The 24,197-nt window shown below is 31.6% G+C and overlaps 1 protein-coding gene across 1 annotated transcript in view; it reads left to right on the top strand.

Moving 5' to 3' along the window:
* The window catches only part of LOC143064806 (uncharacterized), a 39,043-nt gene extending 16,210 nt beyond the window's left edge, over positions 1 to 22,833 (top strand). Inside the window, exons 4-15 of the mRNA XM_076237923.1 lie at positions 851 to 1,038; positions 1,703 to 1,803; positions 2,630 to 2,704; positions 5,149 to 5,216; positions 6,384 to 6,470; positions 7,948 to 8,062; positions 12,056 to 12,180; positions 12,668 to 12,762; positions 13,133 to 13,325; positions 14,650 to 14,739; positions 15,333 to 15,438; positions 17,686 to 22,833. Coding sequence (XP_076094038.1) covers positions 851 to 1,038; positions 1,703 to 1,803; positions 2,630 to 2,704; positions 5,149 to 5,216; positions 6,384 to 6,470; positions 7,948 to 8,062; positions 12,056 to 12,180; positions 12,668 to 12,762; positions 13,133 to 13,325; positions 14,650 to 14,739; positions 15,333 to 15,438; positions 17,686 to 22,126 — 5,684 coding nt within the window. The 3' untranslated portion in view covers positions 22,127 to 22,833. The remainder of the gene's footprint in view (positions 1 to 850; positions 1,039 to 1,702; positions 1,804 to 2,629; positions 2,705 to 5,148; positions 5,217 to 6,383; positions 6,471 to 7,947; positions 8,063 to 12,055; positions 12,181 to 12,667; positions 12,763 to 13,132; positions 13,326 to 14,649; positions 14,740 to 15,332; positions 15,439 to 17,685) is intronic.
* Positions 22,834 to 24,197: the final 1,364 nt, after the last annotated feature.

The raw sequence follows: 24,197 nt of genomic DNA on the forward strand, positions 1-24,197 counted from the left end.
GAACCAACACCTTCTTGCAATACAAATGGTTGGAGAAATCATAATGGATACTGAAGAAAACTATTGTTGTCTTAAATCATCATAAATTCAAACTATTAAAAAACAAACACATCCTGGTTACTGCAAAGAAATATTTTATAGGGGTTGACATTTCGCTAATTAAGAGTGGCAGATTTAGGACAATTTAAAGATATGAAACAAATACTGCTGAACATAAAATGATTCATGTGAAGAATCTATTCTTGACAATTTTTTTTTAAAGTCATTTAAAACTGTATAATAAACTAATAAAGGGCCAATGACAGACTGATAAAAGTCCAATTGGGTCGGAAATATGCCATTTTTAAATGTGGCTATATGCAGATTTAAGTTGATACTGGAGACTGAGTTGTTTTAAGTTTCAACTAAGAGCTGTCTTTATAGAGACAGAAATTTCATTACATAGAAGTTGAACATATGTGCCATCTGTTTGATATTTAAAACTTTTGTTGTAAAAAATAATTTCTATTACAACATGTTTCACACTACATTAACTTTATACATATTAATGGTTATTGATATAAATCAACTTGTTTAAATGAAGGTTTATCAAAATACAGATAACATTAACAGATTGTCTTCTCTATGGTCGGGTTGTTGTCTCTTTGACATATTCCCCATTTCCATTTTCAATTTTAACATTTAAGGTTTATGGTCAGCTTCTGTGATTATGTAAAATGGTATTAGAAGAAAAAGGTTTGTTTTTCCATTTATTGAGGAAAATCATTACTTATTAGGAGGGAATAATCTACATGTATAGCAAAACAAAAAAAAAGTGGTAATAGAATTGTAATAAGCAAATATTTTTCAGTTGAAAATCAGCAAACCCTGCTGGAAAAACTGGAATCCATTGCCCGTCAGCAAAGCTTGATGTTTAATCCACCAGCACTTCCAGATAAACCAGCTTCCATCAGCTGTGAAATGTTTACTGTTGAAATCTCCATGGATACAAAGGGAGTTGTAAAAGATGTCAGAGTTTGTCACCAGGGAGAAGCAATGGTAAGTTATGTGAAACCATTCACAAAATTCACACCCTTCTTGATTAATTGGATAAGTGATAGAAACGTCAAGGTCAAATTTATATCTCTGTATAAAATATACAAAGTCACATCAGACGCAGAGCTTTTGAATGTCTTGAGAAAGATATATTTATGCTTTGTTTTCTTGTTGCCCACCATCAGAAATTTGTTGCAAATATAGTTGAAATGTCCTTATCCTGCATATGCATTTAATTTTACCACTGGAGGCTAAACAACCATCTATCCATTTAATAAAAGCAGAAATAAATGTGGTTTTAAAACTTGAACAATCTCTGAATGATTTATCTATACATGGGAGTTAAATGAATTGGTTGGTTCCATTAAAGTAAGCTTGTGCACACTTTTTCACATGTAATTCATATAATATTAAAATAAGAAGATGTGTTATGATTGCCAATGAGACAACTCTAAAACAAGAGAGCATGCATGCATGAAACAACTATAGTCTTTTGGTCACTATAATGTGACTATATGCATGCATCAGTAACTCATCTCCCTGAAGGAAAAATAAAAATCTAAAGAATTTATATTAAACAATAGTTATGATAGTTATACATAAAAAAAGATATATTTTGAAAAGAATAACTCAGCTTTTTTTCTATAAAATAAATTATTGATTTCAGAGTAATGAAGAGCTGACAGAAGTCCTCAGTAGAGAGCAGTATGATGAATTTTCTGGACATTTGCAAGGATTTTTATCCATCTACAAGATACCTGGAGACAAGTAAGTTGTTTCTGTGGTCAGTAAGAAGACATCAAGGGATACTTACACATGTTACATGTAGTACATACACATGCATCAGACAGATAGATAACTGATGAAAATGTTTTAAAAAGAAGGTGTTTTACATTTCATGGACTTACACACTTCATTATATAGACAAAGGGCACTTCTGACATCCAAATATGGAGAAATAAATGCATAAGTGGGAGGTTTCTGATGATGCTTTTTATGTGATACATTTTCCAGTATTACACCTTTAAATCTGGTCAACAGTTATTAATGGTTAAAGGTTACTGACCATCATTGAAAGATGATGATAATGATATCATTTTTAGAAGCCTTTTGAATGACTGCTGTTATTATTTGATTTCTTGACATGTAGTATCAATAAGTTAAGGAGTTCAAACATTTGATTATTGTTCAGTTTCTTAGCTTATTCTTTCTTAAGTTTGTGTAGATTTTCTTATTCATGCATAATAACAATTGATAAAATCAAAACAAGGACACCACACCCTTTCCCTCAAAAAATAAATCTGGAGGCAAAATATTTTCTTGATTAAAGTTTGTCTCTTTTAAATCATATTTTATAGATTTATTTTTCCATTATGAATAATAATAAAATTTTAATTACACTGCTATCTCACATGTTCATCAGGTTAGAACTCTTTTCTGTCTATAAATGATCAGTTAATTGTTAAAGCAGGTGTTCCATATTTTTTCCTCAAAAAAAAGGAAAATGTGAACAAAAAAGTTAATAACTGTACTTACTATGCTTTTACTTTGTCATCTACAGATATTACAGAAAAATTATTAATTTCTTTTCCAGGAAGCAGAAGTCCAAAGCATACTTGGCTTTACAGTCTCTAGAAACAGATCTCAATGACCTTGCTCAGTTACAAAGGTGAAAATTTACCGCTATTTCTGTCTATTCCTAAAAAATAAATTTTCAACAGAAAGCTTTCATACTCCATAGAATTAGCTTCCATTCCATTGTATGCAAAACTCCACAGTCATTTGTAACTGAAATTTTCTGATAGAGTTCAACAATTTTTATATGAAATTTTGAAGGACATAATATAAAAAAGAAGATGTGGTATGAATGCCAGTGAGACAACTCTCCACAACAGACCAAATGACACAGGAATTAACAACTATAGGTCATTGTAAGAACCTTCAGCAATGAGCAAAACCCATACCGCATAGTAAGCTATAGAAGGCCCCAAAACCCCAAAAAGACAATGTAAAACAATTCAAACGAAGAAACTAACAGCCTTAATTATGTTTTTTTTTTTTTTTTTTTTTTTTTTTTTAAGATTTATATATATTTTATTGAAATCTTTACATTTGTTTAAAACATTGATTACCGGTACCTTATCCCGGCCTCGTTAACATTAGTAATGATATTTATATATACAGGAGTTAGTGGTTAGTAATATTCATTAAATATATATATAATAAACCGGTATAAATACATGTACCTTAAAAGCTAACAAACAAAAAATAAACAATTCTACATAAATGAAATATTATTGTCGAGCCTTCGACTTTAGTCGAAAAAGCGAGACATAGCGATCCTACATTCCGTCGGCGTCGTTGTCGGCGGCGTCCACAAATATTCACTCTGTGGTTAAAGTTTTTGAAATTTTAATAACTTTCTTAAACTATCCTTGAATTGTACGAAACTTGGACAGAAGCTTGTTTATGTTCATAAGATAGTATCCAGAAGTAAATTTTGTAAAAATAAAATTACATTTTTCCGTATTTTACTTATAAATGGACTTAGTTTTTTCTGCCAGGAAACATTACATTCACTCTGTGGTTAAAGTTTTTAAAATTTTAATTACTTTCTTAAATTATCCTGGAAATGTACAAAACTTGGCCAGAAGCTTGTTTATGATCAGGAGATAGTATCCAGAAGTAAATTTTGTAAAAATAAAATTCCATTTTTTCCATATTTTACTTATAAATGGACTTAGTTTTTTCTGCCAGGAAACATTACATTCACTCTGTGGTTAAAGTTTTTAAAATTTTAATTACTTTCTTAAACTATCCTGGAATTGTAAGAAACTAGGCCAGAAGCTTGTTTATGATCAGAAGATAGTATCCAGAAGTAAATTTTGTAAAAATAAAATTCCATTTTTCCCGTATTTTACTTATAAATGGACTTAGTTTTCTTCCAGTTAACATTTATACATACAGTCTGCAGTTAAAGTATTTAAAACATTTTTAAGATTCTTAAACTAGCCTGGATTTTTACCAAAATTGGACAGAAGCTTCTGACAATCAAAAGATAGTATCGAGAGGAATAATTTTATTGATTTTTTTCATCATTTTTGATGAGTGTCTGATTAACAGCAAAAGTAGGCGAGACACTGGGTTCTGCGGAACCCTTACAAATTTTTTAGTTTTGGATTTTAAGGAATCAAACAAAGATTATAAATCAAGAGTAATTTCATTTCTTTTTTCTTCTTCTCTCTTCCCTCCCCTTTTTGAATGCAATAAATGTTTAAATGATTTTATTAAATTTTAACTCCTCCTCCCTCACAAGAAAAATTAAAAAAAATAAAATAAAATAAAGTTAAATAACTAAGATAAACTTTAAAACACACTGAAAGCAATTAAGAAAAAAAAAAAGGAAAGGGTAAAAATTTATGAATAGTTAAATTAATATCAGGAAATACCAATGTAAAGAGGTAAATAGAAAAAAGAAATGAGAACCACTTGCATTCACTATCACTTTCTCTCAGTCTCTCATACACACATACAATTCTTACTTACATACACACATACATTACTTACTTATGTACATAGTTATTGTTTACGATGTATAAAGAAAATCTAATAAAAAATAAAATAAATTGCTCACAGATTAATATCTTACTCTATAATGTACAAAAAATGAACGAAAAACAAATATGTTACACATAAACATACGACTACCATTGAATTACAGCTTCCTCAACTGGTTTACATCTAACCATCAATCTCATTTTTGTTTAAATGTCCTGTGAAATTTGTGTACCTATTTTCTCATGAACAACAAATTAGAGCTCCCTAAAATTCATTTTCAAGCTTTTTGTGAGCATGTATACCCTATAATGTGTTTTCACAAACATTGGTTATCAACTATCAAAAAAAAAAAAAAATGCGAAAGCAAATTTACAGATCTAACATTGTTGGGTTGATGTTTAGACGAGTATATATATATTCCTTCATATAATGGCCATGACATCTTATATTCAGCATTACACATGGGCTGAAATCAACACTTCACAAAAGTTCTACTATACAGCATGAAAAAGAGCAAGACATACTAAGTTCTAAAACTAGAATATTTTATTTCAGCTCTATCAAAGGTGTTTCTAACTGTATCCACAAGTCTCCACTGGGTATACTGCTGCCAAGGAAAGGTGGTAAGTACAACACAATATTTATATTGTTAAAATTTTAACAGAACATTGTTACAGTGTTAATTACTGAATTTTAAGCAAAATTCTATTAAAAGATGCTAATTCTCTAATACTGGTATGTACATGACGATGTATATGCAACTGACTGTCAAGATGGCCTTTTATTTAAATTTGATGGGCAGTGGTTATTTAAGAAAGCTTGCTTGAACATTTAAAGGAAATATCCAATTAAAAATTTATGCATGGTTTTAAAATTGAATAAAATAGCTAGAGAATATGCTCCCCCCCCCCCCCCCCCCCCCAATATATTAATTTTTGGAACAGCCCTGAGGAAAAAAACAAGAAAAACTAACATGATGCATCACATATAAATACATTCAATTTATTAAAAGCTATTGGATTATAAAATAAAAGGAAAAAATGTTTTATTGCACACATTACATTAATGATGTGTAAAAAAATGTTATGGTATTTAAGTAAGTGGGCTGTAGTGACAGATTGATTCTAATTGAGCATGTTTAATTTGTTAAACATGGATAAACATAACAGCAAGATTAGTCTTCTATAGAATAAAAAATACATATATATAAGTTATTTCTGGTAAAATTAGGAGTAAACTTGTGTCAAGTCATTCAATATATTAAATTAGCTTTGACAATTTTATAACCCTTTCTTGCAAAGACGTTGTATAAAGTGATGTTCATGTACGTTCATCGGTCACAATTTTGGTTTAGATTTTAAAGCTATGTCTGCAGTAAAAAACATAAAATTTACATTAGCTAAATTATCTGCCCTTAAATGTCAAGTTGAAAACAATTTGAAATAAACAAAATATATTCTCTATTTAGGGATATTCCAGAAAAAAATCTAATATATAGGTGGTGAGGGTGGAGGGTGGAAGATACTTGAAATGTTTGTGTATATGTTGGGGCAGGTCAACAAGTTCAAATTATGTGGTTATGTATCCAAAGTAAAATGCAACTGTATGGACAGTGGCTTAAAAAAAAGTGCCATCCAACTCCCCATAAAGGCCATAATAAATCTCTCGAGTCTGTTTCTGAAAATGGATAGTTATTGTTTATGGTTTTAGCTGTGAACACTAAAATCAAGGATGACAAGATATAAATTCTTTAAACTTTTTTACTTTTATTGTGATTATTTTTCTTTTAGGTTATCCTATGAAGTTAATTTACTTTGTTTCACCCTATGACCTATTGGACAAGAGAAGTAACTCACCACATCCATTGACGGTTGAAGGTAACTCATTTACAGGAAAACCAGTCTTATCCAAATTAAATGCTCTTTATGTTTTGGAAGAATTGATTGTATCAAATATTTTTAAGGAAATACTAGACACAAGTGCACTAGTATGATTTTGAGCTCATGTGGCATTAGTTATTATACCCCATGCAATGAAGTTGCGGAGGGTATAATGTTTTTTGACCCGTCCGTCCGTCAGTCCTTCCGTCCGTCCGTCCGTCAGTCCTCCGTCAGTCCTGTTTCTTGTCATCGCAACTCCTCTCAAACCACACAACAGAATTTCACGAAACCTTTTCAGATAATAAGGACATACTATGTAGTTGTGCATATCGACGGGAAATTGCGATTCAATTTTTTTTCTAGGAGTTACGCCCCTTTGAACTTATTTACTTTAATGTACTACTGCAACAGTTTGTCATTGCAACTCCTCTGAAACTACATAACAGAATTTCACGAAACCTTTTCAGATAATAAGGACATACTATGTAGATGTGCATATCGACAGGAAATCACGATTCAATTTTTTTTCTAGGAGTTACACCTCTTTGAACTTATTTGCTTTAAGGTACTACTTCAACGGTTTGTCATCTCAACTCCTCTGAAACCACACAACAGAATTTCATGAAACTTTGTAGATAATAAGGACCTACTACGTAGATGTGCATATCAACAGGAAATTACGATTCAATTTTTTTTCTAGGAGTTATGCCCCTCTGAACTTATTTGCTTCAATGTACTTCTGCAACAGTTTGTCATCTCAACTCCTCTGAAAACACACAACAGAATTTCATGAAATTTTGTAGATAATAAGGACATACTATGTAGATGTGTATATTGACAGGAAATTATTATTCAGTATTTTTTCTTATACAATTTTTTTTTCTTATACTTATTTAATTTCTCCAATGACAATGTGGGGACGTGCACGTGGGGTATGTGAGCATGCTCACTAAGGTTCTTTAATTGTTATTGTATTAATATTGTCAGACTCAATATTTTGAGAGCTAAAATATATTCATGAACATTTTCAATTGACACCATTATAAGTGAGGTTAATATTCAAATAAAATTGAGAAGGGAAATGGGGAATTTGTCTAAGAGACAACCCAACCAAAGAGCAGACAACAGCCGAAGTGTTTCAGAATAACTGATAAGTTATACTTCAAAGGAATAATGAATAAGCTTATATTATTTACAAAGGACAGAGAATACAAGTCTTCCTTGGATAACACAATTTGGATGATACTATAAATTCAGAAATTATTGCGTGCATTTATTATTGTGATTTTTTTCATTTCGGAATTATATGCAATTTTAATTTTTGCGATATTGAGTAAATTCCTGTTTAATTCCTATAAAAAGTTTCAAAATGCGAGGTTTAAATTATTGCGCATTTTTTGCAATAATAAAAACCTCGCAATAATTTCTGAATTTACAGTAGTCTAAATGTTTGTAAATAACTTCTTCTTAATAGCAATAACAGAATATGAGTGTGGACAGAGTGTAACTGTATGCATACAACAGTGTTCAGTGTCAAGCAGACTACAGACAATGCCATTGATGAGTGTGGTTACACAAGATGGTAAAAGGTAGGCAAATGATATTGACAGAAAATATATCTCAATTCTTTAGATATTGTTATCTCTCATGGAAGCTAAAAATATATTAGTAAACTAAAAAATTTAGCTATTGCAATTAAAAGATTCTGTATATGATCTAAAAGTTGACCAGAGCAATGAAGCTGTGTCTGTCCGACAAATTTCATATGACCCTTCCCTCATTTCATGAATCAGTGATCGAAGTTTCTTTTCATTATGAGGTCAAGAATCTATAAGCAGAAGTTGAACTAATTTTGGTGTATGAAATAGTTGTAAGGTTTATATATGTTTTCTGGCAGGGTTTTATCTGACGACCTTATATTCATGATTCATTGGTCAATGTAAAAAGAAGATGTGGTATGATTGCCAATGAGACCACTCTCCACAGGAGACTAAAATGACACCGAAATTAACAACTATAGGTCATAATGTTCAATTTCAATTAAGCCTGTTTCTCAACTACTATATTCTGTAGGTCTACTATATTTGATTTATGGAATGACTGTTAGATGTACATGAACCTTGACCTCATTTTTCATGGTTCACATTGAATTTTGGTGATGAGGATTGTTTGTCAAATACTATTCGTAATAGTTTCTTAAATTGGATGATTAAATGATTGTAAGGTGGAGAGTTTTCATCTGACTGGCCTAATTATTTAATGGTTTATTGGTTAATGTTGATCTTTCTTGATAAGTTCCTTTCCTTCAGATATTCTTTTTATACGACCGCAAAAATTTTAATTTTTCGTCGTATATTGCTATCACGTTGGCGTCTGCGTCGTCGTCGTCGTCCGAATACATTTAGTTTTCGCACTCTAACTTTAGTAAAAGTGAATAGAAATCTATGAAATTTTAACACAAGGTTTATGACCACAAAAGGAAGGTTGGGATTGATTTTGGGAGTTTTGATCCAGTTTAGAAATTAGGGGCCAAAAAGGGGCCCAAGTAAGCATTATTCTTGGTTTTCGCACCATAACTTTAGTTTAAGTAAATAGAAATCTATGAAATTTAAACACAAGGTTTATGACCACTAAAGGAAGGTTGGGTTTGATTTTGGGAGTTTTGGTCCCAACAGTTTAGGAATAAGGGGCCCAAAGGGTCCAAAATTGAACTTAGTTTGATTTCATCAAAAATTGAATAATTGGGGTTCTTTGATATGCCGAATCTAACTGTGTATGTAGATTCTTAATTTTTGGTCCCGTTTTCAAATTGGTCTACATTAAGGTCCAAAGGGTCCAAAATTAAACTTAGATTGAATTTGACAAAAATTGAATCCTTGGGGTTCTTTGATATGCTGAATCTAAAAATGTACTTAGATTTTTAACCGGATTTTTGTGACAAAAATGTCGGTTATTGATTTGGGGATGTACGGCGGGCGGCTGGGCGGGCGGGCGGCAATCAAATGTTGTCTGTGCATTAACTCATGAACCGTTCAACCAAAGCTTTTAAAATTTTAATATGTTGTTACTGACAACTAAATGAAGGTCAAGTTCAATAATGGCGATTTTGACTTTTACCGTTCAGGAGTTATGGTTCTTGAAAGATTGAAAAATGAAGTTTCCAGTTGTGTCCGTGCATTTACACATGAACTGTTCTACCAAAGCTTCCCAAATTTTAATATGTTGTTACTGATGACAAAATGGAGGTCAATTTAATAATGACGATTTTGACTTTTACCGTTCAGGAGTTATGGTTCTTGAAAGATTGAAAAATGGTGTTTCCAGTCGTGTCCGTGCATTTACGCATGAACTGTTCTACCAAAGCTTCCCAAATTTTAATATGTTGTTACTGATGACAAAATAGAGGTCAACTTCAATAAAGACGATTTTGACTTTTACCGTTCAGGAGTTATAGTTCTTGAAAGATTGAAAAATGGTGTTTCCAGTCGTGTCCGTGCATTTTCTCATGAACCAGTCAACCAAAGCTTTTGAAATTTTTATATGTTGTTACTGATGGCAAAATAGAGGTCAAGTTCAATAATGACGATTTTGACTTTTACCGTTCAGGAGTTATGGTTCTTGAAAGATTGTAAAATGGCGTTTCCATTCACGTTGTTGCATTTACTCATGAACCATTCAATCTAAGCTTTTCAAATTTTAATATGTTGATACTGATGACAAAATGGAGGTCAAATTTGATATTGACGATTTTCACTTTCACCATTCATCAGTAATGGTTCTTGTGATATTGCCAGGACACAAATAAATATTAATAAATCCGGTTTGCTGTCGTTGTGACAGCCTCTTGTTGATCATTGGCCCAGTTTTCAAGTTGGTCCAAATCGGGTCCAAATTAAACTTTGTTTGATTTCATCAAAAATTGAATAATTGGGGTTCTTTGATATGCCAAATCATACTGTGTATGTAGATTCTTAATTTTTAGTCCCGTTTTCAAATTGGTCTACATTAAAGTCCAAAGGGTCCAAAATTAAAGTAAGTTTGATTTTAACAAAAATTGAATTCTTGAGCTTTTTTGATATGCTGAATCTAAACATGTACTTAGATTTTTGATTATGGGCCCAGTTTTCAAGTTGGTTCAAATCAGGATCCAAAATTATTATATTAAGTATTGTGCTATAGCAAGAAATTTTCAATTGCACAGTATTCAGCAATAGCAAGAAATCTTCAATTGCACAGTAAATTGCACAGTATTGTGCAATAGCAAGAAATTTTCAATTGCACAGTATAGCACAATAGCAAGAAATCTTCAATTGCACAGTATTGTGCAATAGCAAATATTTTCAATTGCACAGTATTGCGCAATAGCAAGAAATATCTAATTGCACAATATTGTGCAATAGCAAGAAATTTTCAATTGATTGGAGTTATCTTTCTTTGTCCAGAATAGTAGTTGAATCAACTTAAATCATTGTTTTATACAATATACAATGTATATTCACTTTTACTACCAACTGATAAATTAAAACAATCTTTACCATTCAATGATAACAAGCACCTTTTATTACATTTTAATATTTTATGATGTATTTTAATGAGTAGTTATTGTTGCAAACTCCATTAGAAATTTGAATTGAGATCAGTTTTGGAAAAAGGGAAAGGGGGATGTGAAAAAAAAAAAATGGGGTGGAGGGGGGGGGGGGTTAAATTTTTCTCATTTCAGATTTCATAAATAAAAAGAAAATTTCTTCAAACTTTTTTTTGAGAGGATTAATATTCAACATCATAGTGAATTGCTCAAAGGAAAAAAAAGTATTTTGAGTTCATTAGACCACATTCATTCTGTGTCAGAAACCTATGCTGTGTCAAGTATTTAATCACAATCCAAATTTAGAGCTGAATTCAGCTTGAATGTTGTGTCCATACTTGCCCCAACCATTCAGGGTTCAACCTCTGCGGTCGTATAAAGCTGCACCATGCGGAGCATCTGGTTATTTATCTAGTAAAGCTGTCAATTAGTTTATAGGTTGACATGAGACATCTATATTTGATTGTTCCACTGTACTAAGACAATCAGATGATGGTCTTTAATGTTAAACTTTGGTTTTGATGCTGATTTTATATCCATGAAAAAGATTTCATTTGACCCTTTTGACAAACTATTTAAGTAGGTGGAGTTCAACTTGTATATAGGTAAATTTGATTATTTAATAATGTATATTATATACCAGTTTAACTGCACCTTCTTATATTGTTTGCTGATGTCAAACTTAATTAAAATGCTTTAGCAAACACTAAAACAAACAAAGCTAGCATGACAAACAAGCCAACCAAACTCTACATCTATTAGGAAATTGACTCTAAACAAATATTTTGGCAAATTTTTACTGGCATCAGGTATTGCAAACTGTAAAAAAAAACCATAATTAAAAGATTGATGACTTCCATTTTACTAAAATATTGAAGCAAAAACATATGTATTTTGACTTATTTTGATATTATATTTTACTCCAAAACCAAAAGTCTACTTTATTACACTTGTACTTGCAAAACTCTGTGTCTAAATGACAGTCTTATCTTTTCAGTTTACCATCATTTCAAGCATTATCCAATGTCAACAGTTGTATGTTATCTGCCTGTTTTGTATTGGTGTTACCACAGCCCATCCCTGTGGCCTTGTCTGTGGTCAGGTTGATTAAAAATGTTACAAGTAAGTCTAGTAAATCACATGTTCAATATAATTATGATGATGTCTATAGAAGTCACAGCATATTGCATACCAAATCAGCACTTGTTCAACATAAAGCTCATGTGTTTAACTCATGTTACTGTTCAACATAAAGCTCATGTGTTTAACTCATGTTACTGTTCAACATAAAGCTCATGTGTTTAACTCATGTTACTGTCAACTGGATATTGATTTAGCTAGATACAAGAAATGATACATTTAAACTCAATTTGATATTCAACATACACAATTTTAAAAAAAGGATATTCCAAGCCCTTTTTTTGACTGAATGCTGTTATTTCCTAAACATATGAGACTTCGATAAAGGAGAATGAAAATTCTTTGGGTGTTGCAAGTTTCCCTTAATAGTATTCAAATATCTGTTTTGACTTAGTATGTTTCCTTGACAAACAAACAAATGCAATGGTGAATATTGAATGTTTTAAATCTTAAATATATTTTGTTATAGATTTAGATGTGATAACAGTTGGTGAAGAGAACAGTTTAATTACTTTGTTGTTAAAAGATGTTTTTAAATGTAAAGCTGAGGATGAATTCTTTGTTGTAAGTACATTTGCACTGTTAGTTTTTAGGGAAATCAGTTGAAATATAAATGTGCTGCTAAAATTTCAATAAGCAAACATACATGTATGGTCCAAATATTAACTGAATTATCTGCACTACTGTACCACTGTGGTATGCAATTTATAAGACATTGAAAGTTGTCTTGAAACTGGATTGATAGAAAAAAAAAGATAAACTAGTTTACTAATATTGTGACTGAATTCATAAGATTCACAACTCATTTAATTTGACTCTTTTAGCAATAATTCCATAATCCTCAAAACTGCTGCCTATATCGAAAATGGATCTTTTTAGGTTATAATATTTGCTCAGTTTAACAAATGTGATTTTAACTTTGTCCTATTTTCAGACTTTGCCAGATCAACAGCATGTATTTTATATGAATGATATCAATGGTTGTTCACTGGAACAACCTGCAGTGATGGTCAGTAAGATTCCCTTTACTCATCCAACCAATGTTGCTCAAGTTCTCAACTGTTTACGACAACAACTCATCTTTAATACAGTTATTGGTAGTAGTATTAGACCAAATGCTAGTCAAGGTAACTTGAATGTTTTGATTTACAATTCAGAAGTAGTTCATTGAACTTGTAAAGCTGTGATAGGAAAATGAATTTTGACAAAATAAATATGTTGGAGAAATATGATATCATTGATAATAATACATATATATATATATATATATATATATCAGTCAAGATTTTTTTCCAGCATTCAATATCAAAATAAGGAGATGTGGCTTGAATGACAATGAGACAACTTTCCACTAAAGTCGGAGAGATCATATTCAGTTATAAAGAACAGTTAATTTAAAGACATAGTTATGCTAATCAGTTGTTGGGTCAATGGACTTACTTATTTGTTCAACTCTTGATATTCCAATTAAGTAATAATTATATCATTCCTGCATTATTTATATGATATATATATAGTGTTGTGAACTTTTTGTCTTCCCTGAAGGCAATACATGCTGTTCTGATAGCACATAAGACATAAGAGTAAAAGTTGTAATATGCAAGTCAATAACAAACAAGTTTTCAAGAGCTTTTGAACCAACAGAACAAAAGCTCATCCTACAATACATACATACTGGTACATACACATTAAGGGCATACGATACAGTTACATGGAAGGTAATGACGTTGCTAACGTAAAATGTTATTTTCGCGACGTCAAACTATGACATATCGGGAAAAGATGCATTTTTCGACTGATTTTTATCATTCAAACTGATTTAATTTGAAAACGAGTGCATGGACCCCTATTTTTTAAAACAGCAATTTGTTTCATTTTGCAAGGAGATTATATGACCCAAATTTTATAAAACTGTAAATAGCGCAATTTTTTTAATTTTAATAAACATGCAGCAAAAAATGATGTTTTTTCCTCTATTCATGAACATTTGATGAATATAGAGTTATTTCGGAATGAAAATTGCATAATTTTTAATGATACTTATAAAATACAGAAATTACCGATTATTTAACAAAAAACAATTTGTGTTTATCTTTTAAAGCAAAAAAGTTACGTCGTTCTTTCGAAAAAGAAAATACGGACACAAATCTGAATTTTGAGCAAATATACAAAATTTCAACCTCATTTTACTCAAAAAGTAGCACATGAAGGTATATTTTTATGACATATTTGATTTATTCAGGTAAAAAATAACCTATATGCAAATTTTCATCAACTTGTAAATACAGGTTCAAGACTGTATCGTATGCCCTTAAGACATGCACACATATAATTCTCATCCTTCAAGCATTTATATTATAGGGATCTTGAAATTATAATTGTTTATCTGAAAAAAATCCTAAATAGCTACAGTTGTGATATAATTTTGATCTTTTTATACCTATTTTTCAGAATGTTCTGTTGTATTTGAGTTGAATGCCTTATCCTTACAACAAATGACCCTCTCATTTGAACATCCTCTACACAATACAATGGTCACAGGTAAGACATATGTTTTGTCTTTACTTATGATATGATTATTATTTTAAAGGAGTAGGTCCAGTAAGACCCATTTTTGGCCCCAAAATATAGCAGTTTTACAGTATTTAACAAAATGTAAAGTTTAAGCTATTTATTGGAAAGAAGAATACTTCTGTTACATAAAAATGGTCTGTTTTTTTACATACAATGCACATGTATCAAGTGCTAGCATCATAAAGTTGTGCTAAATTACTGAAATCTTTAAAATATTAGTATTTTGGTTAATTTTAGACAGTTTCCGTCTGAAATGGAAGTGGCGGCATTTGTGTTCATTCTTAATATTTAAATGTAAGATTTATTTGATGTCAATACATAACATATATACAGGTTGAGAATGAACACGAATATCTTGCATCCTATTTTTAATGCACAAAGTAAAAATTATTGTTAGAGTCCACACAAAAAAACAGGTTCTTTTCACTTGTTCCTAACTTTAACCTTTAATTTGACTGAAGTGAATATTGAAATTGTAGGGAACAGTAGTACTCTCTTGAATGATTTTTATTTATTTAATGAACTACTACTAATATATAGCATATTTTTATTTTTTTCAGCTGAAATAGATTTGAGTGATATTACATATCCCAAGTTCAAGGTTATTTATAGTGAAGAAGAACAGTCACTTTGTTCAGAAGATTTAGCTGGTAAAATATTTCAAAGGTATGATATAAAGTACATAAAACTGTAACATGTCAGGGGTTAATGGCATGTATAATATTCAATGATAAAAATAAACTGTAATATGTCAGCGGTTAATGGCATGTATAATATTCAATGATAAAAATAATCTGAAACTGTAATATGCTAGTAATAAATAGGCTTGTAAATTATTACAAAATAAAAAAATGATATACAGTCGACTCTCGTTATCTCGAAGTCAGCCGGACCAGAGAAATATTTCGAGATACACATAGTTCGACTCAAACGAAAACCGGAAGTTTGACAGAACAAGGGACACAACTCTTGCTTAGCTTGGTAAAGCTAAAATAAATCCGGTTGAATATTGGAAGGGGATCGATATTCTGGTATCAGATTGATGTACTTGTATGTCAATGTCTTTCATTATTATAACATTATTTTTACTTTTTCAATTGTTTCAGTTACAACCTTTCCCTATGGCTTTTATCCGAGAGAGTAATTTCCAATCGATAGTTCCGTTATTCAGGTCGTTTATAGTTGACAAATTGTTAATTCTCGGATATAACAGACTTTAGAAAATTTAGATTCCTCTTCATTTTGTTTTATCTCACTCTTTCTTTTCAAAAGAAAATACAACAAGATTAAAGACGCCGATTGAGTAGTTTTTAGGTGATCATCAACGGAAGTCATAATCCTTACTTTATACACACCCAAGCTCATTAGTGTAAATCACAATTAATTGTTTTGTAAACATTTTAACTACTTTTTCATGAACATTAACAATGCATCACTAATTATTTATAAAAATTCTATAAAAGATAATCTTAGGTAAACACTCGTGGAAATAGCATGTCATAAATCAATACAGTGGTCAGTGACTGGAAATTTAATTACACGTGTATTGTCAGATTAACTCTTCAATCCATTTAAATGCCGGAGGTCATGTTTTGACATATGTGTACTAGTTCGAGATAAATAATGATTTTTTAATGCTTTTGTTAACCTTGGGATCGTAAATTTAGTTCGACTCAACCGAAATTTCGACTCATCCAATTTCGACTCATCAGGAGTCGAATTACATACATTTATATGGAACAAAGTTCGGGACCACGTGAAAACTTCGACTCATCCGAAATTTCGAGTCAACCGAGTTCGAGACAACGAGAGTTAACTGTATTGAATAATGAGTACACTATGTTTAATTCATAAAATGAAAAATTGCCCTGAACAAATGAAATCTGTGAAAAGAAGATATTGTTTACTCATTAAGCTTAGGACAGTTAATGTAAGGAAAGGAAAAGTTTGTCTTTATTTTTGCATTAGTGTTTTAGTTTGAATTTTTTTTTTTAACATTTGTTAGTGAATCTATAAGATAAGATAAGATAAGAATTTTATTAATCTAATCAAGAACCCATAAAGGACATCATTTTACAACACAATATGATTGGAAAAACCAAAACAGAAAACAAATACCATACTATAACGTTATGGACAGGATCAGAGCCTAACACAACATGTGTTTTATATAACTATTATATCAAATGTTATAACAATAAAATATTATATTATTTCATATATTTTGTTTACATCTGGATCTTATTTCTAAACCTTTAATAATGTATGATTATGGTTTGAAGCAAACTTGATAAATTGTTTAATATTTATATACCCTTAAACATGACTATCATGAAATAGTATTGAAACAAGTCACACACACAAATTGATATGCACTTAAAGCAACACATGTGAAATTCGTTTTCAAGAAACAAGCAATATTCTTGATTGAAATCTTACTTTGTTGTGGTTTTATTTAAACAGAAATAAAATGGTAAAGTTATAGTTTCAGAAGTATGTACAGATTTTGTTGTATGTCATGTTTATACTTTGTATTCAAGCAACAGATGAAAGCATCATTACAGTAATCCAGAAATGTTAAATTTTGCTCATAGGGAGATTTTTTTTTATCTTCACATTGAAATGTATTATCAATGCATTAGAGATTTGGGTGCAAAGAGAAATTTGCCATGAAAAAAACAATTTACTCTGCGACTTGTCAAACACATTTATAGCATACACTTTTATTATGATTCATTTATAAATGCTAAAACTGACAACAAAGCAACTGATCAATCAACTACTCTTCCTTAGATTAAAAAAAACATACGATAAGTAAATCTATAAATGAATGCACTTATTATTTCTTTTATCCCATGTCATTTATTTTATATTATATCATGCATTTACATTATTGTATTTTACATTTAATAGATGTCTTTCTGTGCCTGTTACATTGCGGTCAGTAATTAACAAAGTCTCGGATGAAATTCGTAAAGAACCACCCCAAGAACCTGTGTCAGTGACTATTCCGGCAGATCGGCCTCCTCCGTGGCCACCAGAATACTATTCTAGTCATTTTAGTCCTGGAAGAATTCCTATGGATTTAAAAAATATTTCTCCGAATAATATGGCATTTAGGAATTATGGATTGCAACATTCCCCACAAATTTCATATAATTTGGGAAATTTAATGAGTGGAATTGGTTCTTCTATACAACCTTCACTGCCTCCAGAGGGAATTTTAATTGAACCACCTGCTCCAGAAAAACCTCATAATCCATTGTTAGCTGACTTGTTAGATCGTAATTCACCAAGTCCTACTCCTGATCCTATTCAAAATCTGCCACAAAGTGAAGCACCAATTATGTCTAAACTGTTAGAGGACAGCAATGCTTCAGCTATGGCTTCAAGTATTCCCCAGCCACCACTTAAAGCAAAACAAGTGCGTCGAAAAAGAAGCTCTAAAGGAGATACACCAGTTGTCGGACGTAGTCCTAAACATCCCCGTATTTCAGAAAAAGAAGCAGAAAGCAATGGATCATTTCCACACTTAGATTTTGATTCTAGCGGTGGATCGTTTGACTTTGGTGATGTCCCAAATCCAGGACCTCCTCATTCGATACATAGTCATGGACATCCAACACTGACCAGACAGTTGAGTATCATTGATTTAACTGATTCACAGGCTGATACTCCTGCAGGATTTTCAGGAGAATCTGAAATGCAGAAGCTTGAAAGTATGGTAGGAAATAAGTTGCCAAGACAGCCACATAGACAAGATAGTGAATTGTCTCAGTTATTGTCAGATTATGGAGATACAAGCCCAGCAAAGGAGACACAGTCTCCACACCATTATTATCATAACTCGGTGCCAAAAAACGATAAAGTGTCTACCTCTCGAGAGGATAAAATCCTCAGCGGGTCGAGGGAGGTGTTAAAGACCACAGACCCGACGTCACCCAACTACGCACATCAGAGCTTAATGGACCTACTTAGCATCAAACAAGAAGAGCCGGAATCTTCTTATAATTTTCAGAGGCAGAATTCTAATATTTCAATGATTTCATTGACCTCAAATGAGCCAAGTAATAGAAAGTTAAGTCATGGAAGTCATGTGCGATCTAATTCTATGTCGGATTTAAGTGATAGTGACACGTTTCCGTACAAAGAAAAGTCATGTGATAGCACAGCATTTAATGCAAAAACTTCAAATAAAAACCCAGCATTGGCAGCTAATTCAGACTCCAGCAGTTCATTAAAAATAAAACAAGAAGTTAAGGAGGAGAATGTGCATGACTTAAGAACGTTACTTACAATAGGGAAAGAAAAAGCAGAGAATAATGTGATAGATAAAGATAAATTCAAAAAGGAGGAAGGAACAAAAAATATAAGACTTAAAGTTTCAACTGTACAAGGGTTGAGGCAAAGTTCATTACCGAATGAGTTATTAAACACTGGAATTAATAAAAAGTCGAAAGCTCCGTTTGATTTTCATAGTGATGACGATGACGATGATCCATTTGATTTTAGAGACAAAATGAAAGTTGTATCCTCATCGCCTACACGCCTGCATATTCACAAACAAAAACTTTACAATCACAAACTGAGTAAAGAGAAGGACAAGAAAAAAGAATCTAAGAATAATATTGTGTCGGGTGAGAAACGAAAAAAAGATAAAAATGAATCGAAGAAAGAAAGGAAGAAAAAACAGAAAATGATGGAAAATTATAAAAGTACCTCTCTTGATGAATCTGCTATTTATAAATCTGTTACAGTTGTATCAGAAGACAGTAATAGTAGTAGTAATCTAAAGCCAATTCCTAAACTAAAGATCAATAAAAGCAGTCTTGGCATATCTGTTGGTAAAAGTCCAAGCAGAGAAGTATTGACTAGTAAAAATGAAACTGTGAAAAAATCAAAAGAAAAGTATGATAAACACTTGTCATCAAGTAAGAAATTATCATCACAGAAAGCCTATAAAGTACACCAACAATCATCACCATCAAATAGTATCACTGTTAGCAAAGCAGATTCCAAACTTATTACAAAAACTCCAACCATCAAACTCAAACCAATTGCAATGCCTACTAGTTCATCAATCAGTGTAGGCTCAGCAAAAACCCCACCAGCATACTCCACAGCAAGCTCAACGAAAGGATCTACTACTCCTACTTCAACAACGATTGGCCGTATGGGAGCAGTGTCCTTAACAAAAAGTGGATCTCTTACTCCACCAGCAAGTGTAAAAGCAAGTACACCAACATCGCTATCAAAATCATTCCCAAATATGAAATCTTCAAGTAAAAGTACTTCTTCACTGCCTTCTGCTGCTAAAATACCTTCACAAAGATCAAACAGTTCATCCTCAAATAGAGGCTCATCAGATAATAAAGAAAGTAAGAAAGAAAGAAATGGATCTTCAAATAGTAGTAAAAATTCTAGTGTTAGAAAAAGCAGTTCTCCAATGGCAGGTTCAAGAAATCCAATGAACTTGTCTAAATCTTCACACTCATCAAATAAAAACCTATCATCATCTACCTCATCTCTCTTCTCAAACAAAAATCAATCGGCAGATGTTTTGTCTTTTCTCAACAGAGACTCTAGTGTCATTGCAAATCTGCCGAAAATTCCCAAAATGGCAAAAACAAATACAGCAGTGTCTTCTGGAACAAATAAATCTCAAACTACAGAATCTATTTCCAAAGCAGTGACATCTTCTGTTTCTGTAAATAGTAAAGTGAGCCCAACATCAACTGTTAGTGCTAAAACAAATTTGACTAATTCAAGTATAAATAGTTCTAAGAGTGCTGTGTCAACCAGTGTATCAAACTCGAGGACAAATAGTGTACAAAATACAAAACCAAGCATTTCAACATCATCAAGTCCAGGTCATACGAAGACTGTTACTACACCAACATCAGTGAAACAAAACCCTTTTATATCAAAGTCAAATAATGTGATTCCAAGTTGTAGCGGTGGATTTAATCGGTCAGTGACAACTGTGACGTGTACAACGAGTTCTTCATCGAAACTTGTCACTTCAACATCTAGTACAACATCAAGTAAAATGGCTACCTCTGTATCACCTACTGTAACTAGCTCTGTGAGCAGGAGTAGTTCGTCATCTAATCCTTCAACATCTATTTCTAAATCTGTGAGTAGTAGTAGTAGCAGCAGTAGTAGTGATTCGCTTAAAAAAACTACACAAAATTCTACTACACCTTCTTCTGGTACAATAGCAACTGGATCTGCTCAAAACACAAGTCAGTTGTCTTCTAACCCTATAAGTCACAAATCAAGACCAAGAAAAGGGTCATTAACAGCTGTTATTGATAAACTTACCAAACAGACTTCATATGAATGTGGTTCTGAGGATGTAAATAAACAGTCGGTGGAAAGTGTTAACCAGGAATCATCGTTATCTAGTCTAAATGAAAGTGATAAAAATGTGGTCAATTGTAGAACAGAAAAGACTGATGCTACTACCTATAATTCTAAAAGTGCACAGGATAAAATTTCTAAAGATTCAAATATTCAAGGCAAAATTCGAAAGGATGATAAAGAGGCTAAGAATAACAATTCTAGCCCAAAGACAAAAAGTTGTGAAAATGTGAAAAAGCGTAGTGATTCACCTTCTAAAACTAATTCTGGAAAAGAAAATATTAAGAATGATGATTCAAGAAATTTGTTTACATCAATACTTAAAAGTGCTTCAGAAAATTCATATTCCCCAAAAGACAAGGGGTCAAAATCGAATGATGGAAAAGCGGTTGTAGATCTATCAAAAAGTGAAGAAAGTAGTAGCACATCAGAAGTAAGAAATAGTAACACTAACTGTGAAATGGAATCAAGTCAATGTGAGAAATTTTCTAATACAAATAAACATTCAAGGACGCCATCACCAAAACAAAATCCAAAGAAATTCAATGGAGAAACGGTAACAAGAGAAGGAGGAAGTGACAATAAATCAAAAGATTCTGATGTATTTAAAGTGCCTACGCCAAAGGCTCACAATTCAGATGACAAAGAAGATACAGAAAATTATGTGATTAGAAAAAAACAAAGAATAAGTACATCAAAACCTGTTTTATCTCCTTCTAGTCCTGTGAGCAGCCCTGAGTTAGTTATCGACTGTCAAACATTGTCACCAAGAACTTTGCAGAACAAGACAAATTCACCAAACATTGAAGTGTCTTCTGATAAAGTTGGCAATAATACAATACTGAAGACAAAAAATGCTTCACCCATTCATAAAGTAAAACAATCACAATTACAATCACCTGTACTCATTAAAATGGAACATCACACTGCTTCACCTTCCGAAATAGACGATGATTTAATGAATGAAGCACTTATTGGTTTTGGTAGTTAATTTAAGTCAGAAAATTAATTTCAAGACTGAAATGTATGCAGAAATTACAAATTTATAAATGAAAGATGAAAAAGAGCCTATGTTTGATGATATCTTTATACTTTGTTATTAGAAATTCTCCATTTTTTCTCTATGCTATCAAATCTGATTCAAAGAACTTAAAGAAAAACTTAGCTGCTGTCTGATAATTTATCTATCTCATAAGTTTCTGTAAGTAAGGTACACAAAGTTTTTAAGTGAATGAAATTACCAGACTTAATTCATATGTGATGAATAGTTAATCACATCATTAAGGCATTTATTTTTCTCACTCTTTATTTAAAAAAAAACGAAAAAAGAAAAAAAAGAGGTAAAATAGGAGGGTGATGTCAACTTTTTGTGATAAGAAAATGCTTTATTCCTGTCATCTTAGATTTAATGTTCCTTTAAATTTTTCCCTGTTTTAATTGTCATATCTTTAAATCAAAATTGATTTTTCATTTCAATCTTGACTGAAAACTTACGTTTTTTTTCTGACAGTATAAACATGATAAACCACTCATGTATTAAATTTCATGTAAAAGATTTAAGGATGTATTTAAGTGAAATTAAAAAAATCTAGAATATATACTTGGTACTTTTAAGTCGGAATATGCCGCAGCTCCACTTAATACCAGAAGGCATAAAAAAAGTTCAAAATCTTCACAAACTATCAGTTGGACACAAGGACCCCCACCACCACCACTACACTACAATTTATTAGATTTAGAATGAAACCTTTGCTAGAATATTGTTTGGCACATGAATGGTTTGTACTGTTTAAAAGAACAAAACATGGTACAAAGATACTTTGAAATCTGCTGTTTTATTTATTTGAATGCTTGTTTTTCTTATTTTATTATGTTTGGATTGTTCCAACAACAATTATACTCCCTATCTAATAATATTTTATGAAGTAACAGTATAAAATGGTTTTTGTACTTTGAACAAGGTGAATGTCTTGAAGTTATTTTTTATGGCAATATATGAATTAAGGAATTACTTTTTTTTTTATGAATTTGTGAACATTAATTATTTGCATTTTATAAATTGTTTAATAATTCAGAAAAGTGTGTGATGTATATTGTGTTATGTTTATGTGAACAAATTCAGTAAGGAATATCACAATTTTTGCTTATTTGTTTTCATTGTATTTATAGCTTCATTATGAATACTGAACAAAACACAGCGACAATTCAACTGCTCTCAGGAATTTTGTTTTGCTCAATTTTGTTGATGCAAAATTCATGATCATTGTGGCTTTGCTTTTGACGTAGAAATTTGTTTGATTTTAGAAACTGATGTAAATAATAGAAAGATATATTGATATTACAGTTTACATTTTGCACTAAATTTTATTTTAATACTTAAAAAATAGTGATTTCACTGTGAAAACCATGAAAACCTGTCTTTTTTTCAAAGGTTAAAAAGTTACAAAAAAATAATCTACTTTTCAAGTTCTTTTATTTCATAGTTTAGCATTTAATAACCAAATCTAAAATGCATATGGAATGTCACAATGACCATATTTTTAGCTCACCTGGCCCGAAGGGCCAAGTGAGCTTTTCTCACCACTTGGCGTCCGTCGTCCGTCGTCGTCCGGCGTCGTCCGTCGTCGTCCGTCGTCGTCGTCGTTAACAATTTACATTTTGAACTTCTTCTAGAGAACCACTGAATGGAATGAAACCAAACATGGCATGAATGTTCCTTATGAGGTGCTGACCAAGTGTTGTTACTTTGTTGCCGATCCATCATCCAAGATGGCCGCCAGCCGGGGACTTAGTTTAACATAGGACCCTATGGGAAATGCATACAAATGACTTCTTTTAGAGAACCACTGAATGGAATAAAACCAAACATAGCATGAATGTTCCTTATGGGGTGCTGACCAAGTGTTGTTACTTTGTAGCCGATCCATCATCCAAGATGGCCGCCAGCGGGGGACTAAGTTTAACATAGGACCCTATGGGAAATGCATACAAATGACTTCTTCTAGAGAACCACTAAATGAAATGAAACCAAACATAGCATGAATGTTCCTTATGGAGTGCTG

This window comes from Mytilus galloprovincialis, chromosome 2 (assembly GCF_965363235.1).
Source record: "Mytilus galloprovincialis chromosome 2, xbMytGall1.hap1.1, whole genome shotgun sequence".
Taxonomy (NCBI): Eukaryota; Metazoa; Mollusca; class Bivalvia; order Mytilida; family Mytilidae; genus Mytilus; species Mytilus galloprovincialis.